Source organism: Nyctereutes procyonoides, unplaced genomic scaffold (assembly GCF_905146905.1).
Source record: "Nyctereutes procyonoides isolate TBG_1078 unplaced genomic scaffold, NYPRO_anot_genome, whole genome shotgun sequence".
NCBI classification, from domain to species: Eukaryota; Metazoa; Chordata; class Mammalia; order Carnivora; family Canidae; genus Nyctereutes; species Nyctereutes procyonoides.
This window is the reverse complement of record NW_026575145.1, coordinates 13,790,177-13,806,912: the sequence shown is the minus strand read 5'-3', so window position 1 is coordinate 13,806,912 and position 16,736 is coordinate 13,790,177. Positions and strand designations below refer to the sequence as shown.

The window sequence follows — 16,736 nt, the reverse complement described above, 5'->3', positions numbered from 1 at the left end:
ATTTTTTATTTGGTTTGGGATTAAAGTCTTCCATTAGGGCACAGAGGCCAATTTGAATCTTTAGGGGCTCAATCCTTTAGGGGAACTCCCTCTCCAGCCTGCGAAGCATTTAAGTAGAAATTAAAGTAGGTCATCCTATTACTAAGGAGAAGCCCCCAAGCAAGACAATAAAACAAATCTTACTTGTTAGAAAAGGTCAAGACTAGAATGAACAAATCTCATTGGAGGCAAAAAGAATCCATCCCCAATATTGAACCACACAAAATCTACACTAGCCTACACAAATTTGGAGCCATTCTTCATCTTCAAAATTTGTTAGTAATCATTACACATCCATGAGTCCTGTGTACCTGTGTGTAAACATATCCATGGCTGTTTTACCCTCCAGGGTAGTTTCCACATAAAAATGCATTCAGAACAGGATTTCTGGGAACGTGAGCCATGAAATACAGCATAAATGTACCATCACAACCACACCATCCCCTCAACCATCAGCACTTCTTTCACTAAATGGATGAATACAGAATGCAAATCAGTAGGTGAAAGGAAAAGAAGGGAAAATGAAATAAGAGAGATAGAAAATGAAAAGGGGGCTGAAATGAGTACCTAGATGTGGGGGAGAAGCTGTTGATTCGGAACCAGTGCACTATGATTTCTAAGGTAATCCCAGGTGATATTGTACTTCTTCTCACTTTTTTCCGGCATCTCTCATTCATGGGGAAGTTGATGTTTACTTAGACTCTAAGATATGTCTAAGGAAGAGTTTTAATGAGGATTCATTGTTCTTAAATTATTGGGGACTTCATGAAAAATATTATTATGTGATAGAGTGTATTCAGTGATAGATGGAAAATTTCTTACCTGTGAAATTGGTGGTCTTGGGATTTCTAGACAGCTAAGAAAAAATACCATTTTAATAATGAAAATAAGTTTTAATTCACATATCCATACCTTAAAAAGAAACCAGGCAGAGGGCCAACTGAAAAATTAGGCTTGGAATTTAATCAATACGCTTGCCCCTTCATACCACTGTTGTTGGCAATTTGGATGCCTTTGACATGGAAGGTTGAGAGAGACTAAGTAGGAGGTGACAGTTGTGGCTGAAGATATTATAGGGCTATCTGATTGAGGCCACTATAAATTCTGTAGGCTAAATAGAATTTTAATAAGTGTAATAGTCATTGAGAGATGGACTGTCATCCATCAAATGCATTGAATGGTGGAATACATCCATTTTCAAATTATTTTTGTTCTAACATATCTTTAGCTATTTAAGTCAAAAGAGTGGGTAAATGGATCATTGTGCACATTAGAATTAGGCTGAGACTATTGATTCAAGGTTTCTAGTGAATGAATTATCAATACGGCCAACTGCAAATTTCATTTGGAATTACTGTGAATTGGCACATCAGTGCATTTGAATAGATCATGCATAACCTAGATTATTGTTAGAGCGAATCCCTTATAGGCTATAATATAACTTCAGTAAACCACAGGGCCCCGAGTCACTGGAAACACTTGCTCTAGTGATTCCTCAGGTGTGTCAGGTAATACAGCCTCAATAGCTAAAGTCGATTGTAGTGTTCAATGGTACCCTGTGCCGAATAGCTCAAGACAAAAAGCACAGTTAAGTAAGTGAAACCTGCCTAGCAGGCTAACAGTATGTGCTGCCTAGGAAAAAGTGGAAAATCAAGGCCCTCCCATTCTTTGGCAGGTCTGGAATGTCACTTACTGGTATCTGACTTCACTGAAGAGTCCAGGAAAGGGGAAGATCCTGTGTTGTGATAGCACTTTAGGACAGGAGGGAAAGGAAAGATTGTATGGGCAAAAACTTTTGACACCTCCTTCTGCCCTGAGAAATTAATATGGTGGCATTCTTAGCTCCATAAAATGGTCCATCCTGTTTGTTAATTGTAAAAGTGTATGTGAGCACCTTTAAAGTATATTTATCTCTAAGTACCTAGGAAACTCAAAATAAATAGAACACATCCTTTCCTGAAAAATTGCCCATTTAGTGAGTTTCTGTATTGAATCTAATTTGCTGTTTGTCGCCACCATACATTACTCTAGTAAAAACTGCAAGACAAAACAGAACTATATCAAATGCTTTTCAGACGAATTTGAACACCTATTTTAAAAGAAAAAAATCGCAGTGATTATTGACTTACCAGTCAAGTAACTTCAACAGAAAAGAGTTGAGTCTGGTCTGTCATTTTTGCTGCCTCAGATGGTGGGTAAGAAAGGCATGGAGACAGTAAGCCCAGTAGTTTCCCCAGGCAGATACATTCGTTGCCTTCTTCAAATTACCTTAACATAGCTGATTTTATATTCAGTGTAGTCACTTTACACTTTATCTTTTTGTTTCCGTTAGTTGCGCTTCTCTGTAGACAACTTCAGTCCCATGATTCCTATTAAATCTCAGAGATTTAGGTTAAAGCATCATTTGATCCTCAAATTCAAATAGTAAAATAGCCAGTTACTCCTCAGTGATGGCTATGAATTCTTTTTCAGTCATGATAGTCATTGTAGTAGATCAGAAAGAGGAAGCCAACTCCAATGTCATTTAATTTAATTTCCTTCTTTGCTAATGTGTTTATCCCACAAAATCCCCAGCACCAAAAACCTCATACCCTGGTCTGGTTCTTTCATTTTGTTCCTGAATTGGACACGGCAGAGGGCAGGACCCAGAGCCAAGCATACCGCTTTTAATTGCACACACTTAGACTGTCATTTAATGTACACCTAGCAAATTTCCCATGCTGAACTGCTCTCCTTTGAAGGATATCATGTAGAGATTCTCTGAAGAAAACTTCTAGGACATGAGTCGTTAAACTTTGTGTTTATGCAAGTATGTTAGCAAACAGCAATCTCCTTTGCTTCATGTGTGTTAAACAGGCATGTGGGGATAAAAGCAGAAGCATTTTCTTGAAGCCCTGAATAAGATGAGAGCTCTGTGGGCAAGCAATATATGCTGGTCTTTCTCACTAAGACTCAGTAGCCAACAGCAGTGAAAAAAAAGAAAAGCGACTGAAAGCCATAGCAATTGGTAAACCCAATTGTTTATCCCAAGATCATTCAGCACCAGGTTCTCAACTGCATCAGAATAATTGATTTTACCTTAAATGTGTGTCTCTGCTTTGTATGGAGCTAAGGCAATGAAGCAATGTAGCCTCTAAGCATTTGAAATGCACAGAAAACCAATATAAAGATTTCAGTATTGTAAACATAGGGCCTAGAAGAGGTACAATTACTTGAAAAAGATTTCAAAAACAATACTAAGCATTGTCAATTTCTGGAACTAAACACTACTTTCTCTTATCCGTCCATCATATTTATAGCTTTATATGGTTATAGTAAAAATCAATTATTAATTATATGAATGATAAATAAAGAGAGAATCCAGCTACAGTGATTTCCTGAAGTTAACCCTAAAGATATTCAAGGCCCACGTGTTTTCCCCAACCAGAATTCCTAAACTTCTATCTTAGCTCAGGCTACCATAACAAAAAACATAGATTGGGTGTTAAGCAACAGACATTTATATTTTCACAGTTGTAGAGGCTTGAAGTCCAAGATGAGGTGCCAGCATGGTCAGATTCTGGTAAGGACTTTATTTGTAGCTTGCAAATGGCCATCTCCTTGCTGTGCCCTCTCATGGTCCTTGCCAGGTATATCCCTTAGAGAAAGAGGTAGCTCTCTCTCCCTCTTCCTATAAGGCTGTTAGTCCTATTGGATTAGGAACCCACCCCTATGCCCTCATTGAATCTTAGTTCTATCCCCTAAAAGTCCAGTCCCCAGATAGTCACCTTGAGAGTTAGGGCTTCAACATACAAATTTTAGGTGGATATAATTCAATCCATGGCAACTGTATTTGTAAAAACCAAGCTCCTTTCAGTACAAATGTTTTTAATACCTTTTCCCTAGAGATACCAATAAATGTTTTCTGAAATAAAACTCACATGAATGCATCAGATTAATATCTGAGGTCTCTAAATGGTCTTTTAATATGCTAAATTCATTATAGCGTTCTTTAATCACTGTTACTACCCCTGACACAAACTCCTTACCTACAGGAATACACGTACAAAGCTTTTACTATTTTCTCTTAAGGAGCCTATTTTTTAAAGTTACCCACTGCCCAGTTAAACAGTCAGGTTCAGTCATAATCGGCCATAAGAAAAATAACAATAGGAGTCTACCTAGTTATTATCGAGGATGTACTTCCAAGCAAACATGACTGTAAAATAAATTCCTGTAAAGTTATCTTACAGAAAATAATATACTTCTACATAAAATAGCATATAATATGCCAGAGGGAGAAGAAAAAAGCCCTAAGTCTCAATAAAAAACATTGGGACAGGACACGGGCTCCTTGTCCTGGCCAACCCTGTGGCCCACTGGTATATGCGCTCAAGGCTTGTCTTGGCTGTTGCTGTTAGGAGGTGTAGTTCTCCTAGCAATTTTTTGTTCACTGTGGGGTCCCTTCTCTACTTTTAGGCATTAGCCCCTTCCTCCAACACAAGAGAATTTCCTTAAGGTCTAGCAGTCTCTTGACTATGCATTCACAAGTTCCAAAAATATAAAAGTGCAAGGTGATAGCTGTATCAGTTACCTAGGTGGGAGAAATCCCGTGTGTTTGTATAGCAAATCGTCACAATGGATAGTTTAAATATCTCACAATTTTGTTGGTCAATTTACTTCAGTAAAGCTGAAATCCATGCCTTTTCTATATGAAAAACCGCATATTACATGTATGGAGCTTAGTGATCTCAGGCAGGGAGCCCCACTCGTGCAGAGTATATCCTAAGCTGGAAACTGCCTTTGCTCTGCAGTTTTTTGTTTTATAAAGTTGATTTCCAGCTCTGCTCATTTGCTTAGTCTCGAACCTCACAGATTATTTTTCTTTAAGAAAGCATCTTGTGGGACATCTGGGTGGGTCAGTGGTTGAGCGTCTGCCTTTGACTCAAGTCAGGATCCCAAGGTCCTGGGATCAAGTCCCACATCGGGCTCACCGCAGGGAGTCTGCTTCTCCCTCTGCCTGTGTCTCTGCCTCTCTCTCTCTTTGTCTCTCATGAATAAATAAATAAAATCTGAAAGAAAGAAAAAGAAAGAAATAAAGACAGACAGACAGAAAGCAAGCGAGCGAGCAAGCAGCTTGTGAGTTGGGTCCTTGTTCCACTTTGGGAAACCTCAGGTGGCTCGGGCCCAGTGCATAGTAAGCAGTCAACAGAGTAAGCATCCCAGAGTCAACAGTCAGTTTCTGAATGCATCACACTTAAACAGTAGGAACATGAGAATCGCTTATGTGGAAACAAATGCTGGAGGAGGCACAGAGTTTGAACAGCTCCGATGGGGTGTGAAACAACTAAAGTACCCAGCAGGTAGTCTCAGCATCAGGAAGAAATAGAGGGATCCTTCTTTCTTAGATCTACCATACTCAGATGTGTGACATTGAGCAGTGTGCTTAATTTCTCTGGGCCTTAGTTTCCTTATCTGAAAAGTAGGATTAAATAGTACCTTTCTAGGGGCACCTGGGTGGCATGGTTGGTTAAACACCTAACTCTTGGTTTCAGCTCAAGTTGTGATCTCAGGGTCATTAGATTGAACCCTGCCCTGGACTCTTCATTCAGCAGGGAGTCTGCTTGAGGATTCTCTCTCTCTCTCTCCCTTTCCCTCTGCCCTTCCCCCCAAAAATAAATAAATTAATGAAAAAAATTATTATCTATTCATTGTACTGTTTTGTGTAACGCAGGCAATTTGAAATACTCCTGGAGCCCTCTGTGTGACCAAGCTCCATGAGTACCTGCAGCAAAGCAGTGACATTTTTCAGCCTTTCAGGACTAGTGCAGTGTAATGTTTATATTGCTCCTGCTGGCATGGGAATCCTTCCTTTAACTTGAAAAGACAATTCTGACTTAAAAAGGAAAGATGCACAATAAGGAATTAGCTCCTGGATTTTGAAGAGCCTATGTTTCAGTGAATTAATATACCACATACACAAAAAGGATACGTTTTAATGTTCCAGTGAGTATCTGTGCCTTAGAATAGGTAGTGGGAGTCCTCTCCCTGAGGCAAAGGAGCTTGTGAGCAGCACATGGACACCTATCGCTTATGCCTCATGGAGTCCCAATCTCCCAGGACCAGCCACAGATAATGTGGGGTCCACGTGCTGCCCCTGGTGGCTCAGAGACACACACGTGTGATTCCACCACATGCTACACCCTGTCTTTCCACCAGACTCTGTTGTCCATTTGGTGGACGTTCAAATGAAGAAATCTACATCCCTCAAGGCTGGACGTAAGGCTTGAAGTAGCATCCCAGAGAAAAAAGGTCAGCACTTTGATACACAGCTTCCACAAAATGGAATTTTAATGAGCAGAAGCAAAACCTGATCTCCTTGCTCAGAAAGCAGATGTCTTTGTTCTTTTCATGTTTTAACATTTCACTAGCTCAACATCTCTCCTTTTATTCTGGTAACTCTCCTCTAAGAACTAAGAGAGGCCGTCTGTGCCTCTCTGCACTGTTTTCTCACCTAAGATGTTTAGATTTATGTGTTTTAGGAAACTCTTAGGAGAGGTGTTTTGAGGCACCAAGGTTTGTTGTTCTGGAATTCTTTTTTAGTGGGCAAATGCTCAGATGCAACTGAATGAATCTAATTTGGTTGTGATTGGAGAACATGTGGCTTTGGGTACATGATAATGACATGAACCTGTGCTATACCCTCTCATGTTACTGACTCATGGTGGTGGGGAGGGGGCAAAGGAAGAGACACGGAAGCCAGAAAGCTCTGGAAGATTCCTAAGAGTTAAAGCCCAAACCTTTGATGTCTGCTTTTATCCACTTTGAGAAAATATACTTGACTTAGATTCCTAGTTCTAAAAATAAAGCTTTTGTTTCTGCACAGTGCTTGATTGTTACAACTCAGATTGCAAAGACAAAATTTGGGAAACTTTTCTTCCCCATAAACAGATACATGTGGGCACTTCTGGGCATCGTCCCAGGCTCCTTGAAGTTGCTGGGAGTCCACATGTGTGTGCGCGAGCAGTATAGCATCACCTCCTGAGTGCAATCAGAGGGCAATATGGCATTTTAATGAGCTCTATCAAAGTGTTATTGTATCTAAAGGCCAAAAAAATTTAAGAAACATTTTTTTCTCTCTAACTCTTTTATCTGCTGCCAAAACAGAGTGGAAAGATAGGTATTGAAGTCCTGTCCTCACTCCTCAGGCCAGGCTTCTTCTGTGCTTTGCCTACTCACTCAACTTCTTTCATGATGATGGAGGCATGATTCCAGAGCAGACTCTCCTGGTTTCCAGTTCTGACCCATCGCCCAGAGAGCAGAAGAAATTTGCTCATACAGCCTCTCCTTATTAACAGCAAAGATGTCTTAGCAGTTATAAAATACTCTTCTCTAATGGCTTGCAAGCTTGCATTGTGCTGACATCCATGTTCTGTTCCTGCTCTAACAGCATTTTGTCATAACAGTGCAAAGGCCTGGGTTTAGGGAGAAAGTTGAGCCTGTCAGAGACTGCACTCTACCATGGATGGGTATTTTCTGCCTAGCCTGAGCCTGAATTAGAAGAACATCACAGATGCACGGTGCATTGGACATGGAGCACATGCATGCATTTAAATCACGTGTATCTTACTTTTTTACTGATGTAATTGTGAAATATGTTCTTTTTGCATTCATAATTAGGGGGTGGAACAGATGGTGAAGGCTTAGTTTAAAATAATCTGTCATTAAAATAACCTAGCCTACTGGTAATTCTTCATTCTAACTGGAGTGAGGTCATAGGAAAAGAGTTTGGGGTGATTTTTTTTTTATTTTTTTTTCTCTTCTGCACTGGAATGTGGAAGAAAGAACTGCTAATCTCAGAATGGTTATATACATGAGAATTACCCCAATAAGGGCACCAGAGTAAGATTTCACTCTGTGAGATTTGGCTGCGGTGGAATATGTTGGGGGGGGGGAAGCAGAGACAAAACTACTTTGACAAATATAAATCCATTTAGCACAATGCATTAAACATTAGTATACCTTCAATCATGAAGCTATAGTTAGTTTCATACCCTGCAAGGAAATAACCTCATCATTTGACAAATTCTGTTAGAGGCCCTCAGCTTTCCGGGTTAAGAAACTGTGCCTTACACTTTATATGTTACACTGATGTCAGGGGATATAAATTATAATTACAGGCATTATTATTCAGAGATGCTGTAGCTCCTGACTCCAAGCCTCCCTCCTGCATGTGTACCTCATAGACTTACGAGGATGTGACAAAGGAAATCTCCTATCAGCCCTGTCAGGATGGCTAAGAACTGGTTTTAGTAATAAGAAAACTGTCTTGATAAATCAGATACTAGCATGCCTTTAAAATCTCTGTTTTACTGTTTCTTCTAAGATTTTGTTCTCCATCTGCTTTGAGGAAAGCAGATAGATTTCAGCATGGCTTTATAATAAATCTTCTCAAGGAGGGACTAGCATTAACATTTGTGTAGGTTCTTTTTCATCTTAATCCAACCTTAGTTAATAATCAGAAAATTCTACATAGTGAGTAAGGAGATGTAATTAACCCTTTGACCCCAGAATCTTAATTGGCGCCTGTTGAAAACAGTGGGCAGTTTTAAAAAAATTAAAAAGTAGCCTGCAGTGATTGAAAAAGCTCAGAATGTAGTAGCTTTCTTGATTCAGAATTTTTCAAAATTCCATAGAACTTTCAGATTAATCACATTTAGTTCCCAAGATTAACTGATTGAATGCTTCCTTCCACCTGCCACCTTTTAAGACTAAGACACATACATTAAACCAATATTGGTGCTACTCTTAAAACTTTTCTAAGCAGCAGAATAGAGCTAACTATGGATAGGGACGTCCCTCAGTCAGAAGGCAATAGCTGTGTGAAGAACAACCTTGCCAGTCTGCTGCTGAACCAGGTTCATATCCCATTTCCTTATTTGAAAGGTACTCACATCTGAGTTTTGGACATTCATCTCACACTGTAGATATAATTGGCATGATAAATATAAAGGTAAAAAAAAATATGGCTAACCAGGTTTTTTTTTTTTTTGGTTTAGTTTAGTTTTTTGTTTTATTTTGCATCTGTGATGACAAACAACTAATCTGACTAGTTGTGTTCTTCCCACACCAAATTGGCTGTTATTTTTAATTGAATTGACTGGATGCTTTGTGTCATGTAGACATAGACTCATTTTAATCTCACCAGGAAATTGGAACATGTGTCAGAGCCTCTGCTTTGCCAAACAAAACTGGCCAGTTCTTAGATCACTGCTGCTTAATAGCATCAGATGTTTAGCCTCCAGAAATTTTTTTTTCCTTGCTATGATGCCCAAACATCCTCTACCGTTTTTAGTAAATACATGAGATAGGAACCTAACATTATAAAATCACAATCCCTTTTAGTGAGAAAATAAAGGATGTGTGTGACTGGCAAATGACCCGCACTAGATGTTTTGGAGAACTACAAAAGAATCTAATCTAACTCTGATCTTCCAAATGGTAGGAGATATCTCAGACTCTGTCAGACATCTGCGGCATCAGAATCTGCAAATACTCTAATAGCTGCATGACCAGGACTTTTGCAGAAGATAATTTCCATCCCTCTTAGTCATTCTAGCATATGTGACTCAGGGGAAGGAGTACTGAGCTTGGAGATAGAACTGCATTTGCTAAGTCTTGGTTGAGCACTTGTTGCTAGATAAAGATAAATAAGACATCGCCCACTGGTTTGAAATTTGAGAGTTGGATAAGCCAGTCAGGACCATACAATGTCATCAACACTTTAACAGTATTATTGGGGTACAGCAGATTTAGTCGTAGCTCTGCCACCAGCCGACTGTATGGTCTAATCCAACCATTCAACATCTCTGTGCCTCCGTTTTCTCACCTGTAAAGGGTTTGGAGTTATGGGAGGTTATATCTATGCCAGTTTCATTGGTCCTTTCTTCTCTCAGTCAGCCTTTCAACTGCCATCTGTTCCCATGAAAAGTTCTCCTGTCTCCTCTCTCTCTCTCAGATCTAACAGAAGCATTTTAAGGTTCGAGAGGATGGCTCACACAGTTCTCTATGATTGTATGGCAGGGCAGGGCCATTGGGTTGGGTGGAAAACCTGTCCATGGAGAAGGTTCATAAGGGGGGGGGGAGCCATCAGAAGATGTCTTATGTGAGGTAAAGACATGTTGAAATAAGATCCTTCCCAAACTTCTACAAACGCTGTGCCACACCCCAAGCTTGGAGGATTGGCTCTCACCAGGCTCCCGAGTGGGTGTCAGTGTTATCAAAGTGAAGGAGTCCACTGAACAGCCTTTTTTCCCTGTCCCATAGCTGATTCCAGGAGAGAGATTATGGAGCAAGGTGACAAGGTGACCTCTTATGGGACGGACTTGTGGACTCTCCTGTCATCTCACTTCCTGGCTGTCTCCTAACAGTGGGATTTTGTCATCTGAACAAACCGTTCAAAATCAAGTGCTGATATTTAAGTCATAGGCCTCGTCTTAGTATAGTTTCACTTCAGAAAAGCTGAAAAGCTGATATTAATTTAATATCAATCAGAGAACCTTTGTTTTTAATGGAGTCAGTATTGTCATTAATTCTGACTATCAGACTTGGAACCCAAACTCCATCACTAACTAGAGTCAGGCATGTCACCTACCTTCACTAAGCTTCAATTTCCTTGTATATAAAATGTAAATAATAACATAATTATTTCAGTTGATACTTGTGAAAATTACAAGATAACACGTGTAAACTGCCTAGCACATGTTGCTTAATGAATGGACGATGTCCTGACCGGAAGCTTGTGTATCATGTAATTTGTAATGTAATCATGTAATGTGACTTTTGAAGTGTTTTCGCAACCCACCTAATCAGAGGAGGTTGGGTGCTACTCACAGTCTCTGACCAGTAGGATTCTGAAAATGGGTCAGGAAGCATGGAATCCAAATGTTATGCTACACACACAAACACACACACACACACATTCCCCTCCATGTACCTACATACATATAATACGAAAATATGTATATTTCACATATACGTTTAGAGCTCCAAAAAAAGATTCAGTATTTTAGGCAACTGAAATGATTGCTGAGATTTGAGACCGTCCATTTTTCTACCTGAATTTTACATGTTACTTCCACCTTTCCATGTGTAAAAATTATGTCGTTAATTTAGTGTTGCCACATACCTTGTTCCCAGTTTGGGTTTCCTGTTTTTTCCAAATTCGCAGCCTTTGTAAAAACCACTAATCTTTGAAACTTCTCTTCCCATACAAGCATTACTTTGCCACCTACCTAGTTAAAGATAAATAAATAAAGCAAAACAAAAGACAAGGAGGATTGAGGGTATAAAATGCACTTGAATTGCAAGAATTTAAAACAAATGTACTTACTCTCCCTTTGAGTGGTATATTGCATTTGGAGTCCATGATGATTTACACAGATCGTCAAACTGACAATGCAACCCTCCATTTGGAAAGTAGACAAAGGTTTCAGGAGTCACAGATGATGCGTAGCTTCCTTCTCTCCCCACCCCCTTTCTTTTGTTTCCATTTCAGGAACTCTAATAGAATCTAGATCTATCACAATAAAACTTAAGCAGAATTTTGCAAAAAAGGATTACAGTTTTGTAAGGTTTCAGCCTATAATCATTCACCCATAATGTATTGACTTTTCCTGTTTGTTCTACCACAATAGGCAGTGGTACTGAGAAGGGTATAATCCTTTATTAATTAGCAAATTATTGATGTCCACAGTAGCTCAAGTGGTGATTTTACTTGCTCTTCATATACGGACCTTTTTTTTCTCTTGTTTCATTATAATTTCCATTTCTGTTCAGCTCTTTAATGGAGAATCTGACTGATTTAATCTTTTAAACTACTGAATTCAAAAAAAAAAAAAAAAAAACAAAGGCAACAGCTCGTAAAATCACCACGACCCAATTTTGTACATGAATATAATGTATCTTGATCAAAATGACAGAGACATAAGGAAGGCCTCAAAATAAAGGAAAGCCTGTAGTCTTCATTCAGACCTTGAGTTTGTTCCCATACAGGGCAATGGTGAAACATCTTAGGGCGTTTGTTAGATGTGAAGAAAAAAGGGGTCTTAAATTCAGTAGGTGTTGCTTTGTGTCACCTGCCCTATTAATTAAATCTCCATCACATGTTTTTTTTAACTTAAATATATATTTTTTTTCTGCAGTCCCTGGATGGCTTTGTATTTGCACTAAATCAAGAAGGAAAATTTTTGTACATTTCCGAAACCGTCTCCATCTACCTAGGCCTCTCACAAGTAAGTACAACAATTTAGATTCTTGACGGTGATTGTGAAGGCTCCTTCTGCCTCGTACTTTGCCTTCTTCAACGGATATTCTGCTTAGCATGAAGTATCAAATTTATTCTTTAATGGTCCCTACCTGGCTCTTCTCGCAAAGTCAGTGAGAAAATTCTGTCCGTTCAGAATGTTCGGAATCAACCTGTGCTCAAAAACTTTAGTTCCCCCCTTCCCCACCCCACAAGGATCATTATTAATTTATTGAGAACAAATGAAGTTTCTTCCCTCAGTTGTTTTGAACTTTGAAACCTCTGTGCCCGGTAGGAGAGGGACACACTAATAGTGCTTCCCTTGTGTCCTATTACTGGATGTTTATAGAGTACCCTGCATTATCCTGGGACCTGACACAATGACAGGGAGTCATTTGGAGTCAAGAAATGCTGAAAGAGACCATTAAAATGTGTTGCAGGGAGGGTTCCAGCAAGGATATATTTTGCTGCCTTTGCAAATGCTTCCTAACACTGAAAGACAATTTCATAAAATAAGATCGCCTTTCATGATGTGCGGTTTAATTTCTCGCACGTGTCTGTCTGAGGTTGAGAGAAAAGAAGACAGGAGGCAGCTGGGGCAGGGGACAAAATCCTAGAGGTTAGTTCTTGATATCCTCCCTGTAACACACAAATTTTACTTAGGTTCAGATCCCGGGACACAGGCGGCATCTCTAGAATGCCAACATCCCCTGAAGAAAAGTTTGCAATTCCACTAATTATCCAGATGTGGGCTTTTTTTTTTCTGTAAAAATACTAAACATCTGGATATTTGTGCCCACACAGGTGATTGGCGGAGTTTGACCCTTTTCATCTGGTGGTTTGGCATGAGGAATACACAGCCTCGGTGGGAGGGATTTTGTGTGTATGTGATGAGCTGCCAAGTTGGATAATCTACTTCTCATCCAGTTGCCCCTTGGAGCTAAACATAGAGATAAGATTTGTCTCTCTCTCTTCTTCAGCAAGACCCACCCCAGACTCATTGCTTCTGAAAGTTGGCACCACTCTAAGGAGGCATCCAGCACGGCTGGAACATTTTGGCTGTTAGTGAGTTTGCTGGGTAATAGCTAAATCAAGAACGACATTGGGAAATAATAAAGAAAGATAGTTGGCATCTGAGGAGGGTTGGAGGAGGAGGAGAAATGCTGCCAAATTTGATTATTTACTGTTGAGAATCCAAGCGAGGGTCCGTTAACGCTTCCTTGAAGGACATGCAAGCTATTGGCTATAGTTTATAGAGTAATTCTGTTTTATGTGGGTTTTAGCAAACCAAATTCTACAAACCAGGCTATTGTTAACTCACTATTAGCATTCTTGCATCTTGTTGAAATCTCTGGTTTCGTAATAGCCTTTAGTAGGCTTTAAGCCTTGTCTTAATCTGTTTGGGACCTAGTTTTGAGAGTCTCCAGTTTTGAGATGGGTGTGCCACTATGTTCCTTCAAACTGTACAGAACTGGAAACACCACTGTTTGTTGTTCTGCAGTGCCCATATTCATCTGTTTTATGCAGAGTACCCAACAAAGTTTAATAAGCCAGTGAAGAAGAAGGATGAATAATTAGTTTAAGCAGGTAAATGCTAATTAGGGAACTCCTGAAAAGCATCCATTATATACTAGCTCAAAACACATTTTACAGCCCTGGTTAGTGGTGTAATCCAAATTCTGTCAAGGCGACTGCATTTTCTGTAATTGAGATGTGTATGTTTGCTTTGCATAACAGATGGCTCTGTATGCTTAGACTGATAGCTAGGAAAATAATAATTGCATTATTCTGGCCAAAAGAATATTAGCTCTTGGGTTTTGGCCATTTCAGTCAGTCCTCCTGCCAGCACAGCATATGCACATATATGGATTGGATTTTCAAGGAAATTGATGCATCTGGAATAGTGTGGCCATCTGAAATATCATCTGTTCAAGAAAAATTTGGCTTTAACCCTGTGCTGGTTTCTTCTTGAAAGCAGTGTATTTCACTGCTTCTCTACTGTAACATTAAGTCAATCTTTTCCTAAAATCGGAGAAAAATAATTGAGGTTTCTGCAGAAGAAAGCAGCTGTGTAGACATGGTACAGTAGCTGGCACCTTCTGTGCAGCCATTCCCTGCTATTTTTATGTGATGAGTTTTAAAGTGTATATCAGCAGTCAGCATCTTGACTTACCCAGGAGCAGGCACTGTACCCTCAGTGGTAGATGTGTTCAGTGTTGCCAGCAATGGTGGAACATGCAGGTAGAAACTGTCGTGAGGTACAAGACAGAGGTCTTCATCTGGAGGCACTGTGCAACTGAAATGATGAAGTCTAAGTAATTGGAAAGTGATGTTTGCATATGCTGACGTAGGTGTTTAGCATTCAAAACTAAAGTTTAAGAATACTTCCGAATTAACGTGAAAATAATCTGATAAGAGTGCAGTATATTTTGAAATGCCTAAAAAATGAGAATAAATTAATCTATGCCAAAACTTTGGGAAGGGATTTCCAACCCAGTAAATGTTAAGGTTTGAAGTCCTAGTAGGGTACTTGACACTTAACCCTTTTCATGTTTCTTCAGTGTTGGGGTATGGGGTCCTCATGGGTGACATGCTATATAAAATATACTCAAAGTTATTCAAGTAAGTACATACTTTATCTTTCACACACACACACACACACACACTCACACACTCACACACTCACATACCCTTAATTGAATGCAAACCAAACACTGTGTCCCACAACTTTGGCTCAGAAGTTATTCCATCAAATTCTAGTCAGATATAAGGAGTCTATGAAATTATGATCCCTCGGGCCCTTTTTTAAAATAGTTTCATTAAATAAAGACAAAGCAGGCAGCCCCCATGGCTCAGCGGTTTAGCGTCGCCTTCAGCCCGGGGTGTGATCCTGGAGACCGGGGATCGAGTCCCACCTCGGGCTCCCTACACGGAGCCTGCTTCTTCCTCCCTGCCTGTGTCTCCACTTCTGTGTGTGTGTGTGTGTGTGTGTGTGTGTGTGTGTCTCGTAAATAAATAAATAAAATTAAAAAAAAAAAAGACAAAGCATAACTATCATCAAAGACTTACCCAGTGAAGTTGTGAAGTTGTTGAGGGATATCGCAAGCATGTCAGTTCATTAGAGCATATTATATCTGCGTTTGTAACTCTCAAAATATCCCTTCCTTGGTTTTATTTTCCTTCAACATGTAAATAAATATGGTGGCTTTAAAGTAGATTGCGTTCAGGAAAGAATTAGGATTATATTTTGCCTTGTGAGAAAACTAAGTAGAGATACTTCTGGGCTCTGCTCTGTAGTGTGAATGTAGACACAGAGTGCATTTCTCCCCTACACTCCCTTGAGTGCAACAGCTCCTGGTGACCATTGCATATGTGTGGTGGCTATTCTCTCTGAAGTATTTTCATATTGTCAGGATGATGGGAATGAAGGGATCTGTGATGATGTTTGAACCTCCTCAGCAGCCCTTTCGACTTTGCCAGAGATAACGTACTTAACTCAACATCCGAGCTGTGTTTTCAGGTGATAGAAATATGCGCTGTTGACTTGCTTCCCTAGGTAAAGCTAATTCCCAGTTGCTCACTGTGGAGACTTATACTTAAAGAAAGAGCCCCAGATATCAATACTGAGTTTGGTTTGTGTGGGGATTAAATGTCTTCTTATACCTGGTGATAGCATTCAGAGCTGCTAAAAAAAACTCTACTCTGTAGCTGTCATAGACTAAACATAAATGAAAATGAAGAAAGGTAACAGTGTGTATTCCCTAGCACTGAAAGTGTAGGAATAGTACATAGCCAGATTTTATGAAATCTCTTCCAGGGTATAAGGGGCATAATCACCAAAGGATCCAAAAGACTTTATATGATAATTTTTTTAAAGTCCTAGTTTGATATAGGATTTGGAGAAATAGTCATTTGTTAGCTTATACCAAAGGAATTAGTTTACATAAATGCATATAATAAAAAATAATGGCAAAATAGAGGTGGGGTATAAGGGAAAAAAAGACAAAAATAAGTCATTTGTTACCATGTAGCAGGAGAACACAATAGATGCTCTATGAAAGGGTATAAATAGTCTGATTAAAGCTTCACATTTAGCTATGAGCTTCCCAGTAACCAAAGCAAAAAGAGAAATACAGCTATTCATCAAAAAATCAGGAAAGCATCGCATCCTAAGGAAAGCAAAGATTTTCTGGGACTGAAGTATAAAAATAAATCTCAGATACAATCTCTGTAGGGGCTAGTTTGTAGATTATGACATACTTATTTGCTTCCATTGGAGTTTATATGCAGAGCAAGGCTGTGTTGACCATGTAACAAATATGAACAAATGTATTGCAGATCTCACAAGCAGACAGGAGACTCTTTCCCCCTCAGATGTTGGTGTTCCAAAAATCATTCTGAGTGATTTTCTAAA

At 39.4% G+C, this 16,736-nt stretch overlaps 1 protein-coding gene across 2 annotated transcripts in view; it reads left to right on the top strand.

Annotated features, from left to right (window-relative positions):
* NPAS3 (neuronal PAS domain protein 3) overlaps window positions 1-16,736 on the top strand; it is an 841,608-nt gene that overhangs the window by 592,218 nt on the left and 232,654 nt on the right. For both annotated transcript variants that reach the window (XM_055309019.1, XM_055309018.1), the window contains one exon: window positions 12,222-12,311. In XM_055309019.1, coding sequence (XP_055164994.1) covers window positions 12,222-12,311 — 90 coding nt within the window. The remainder of the gene's footprint in view (window positions 1-12,221; window positions 12,312-16,736) is intronic.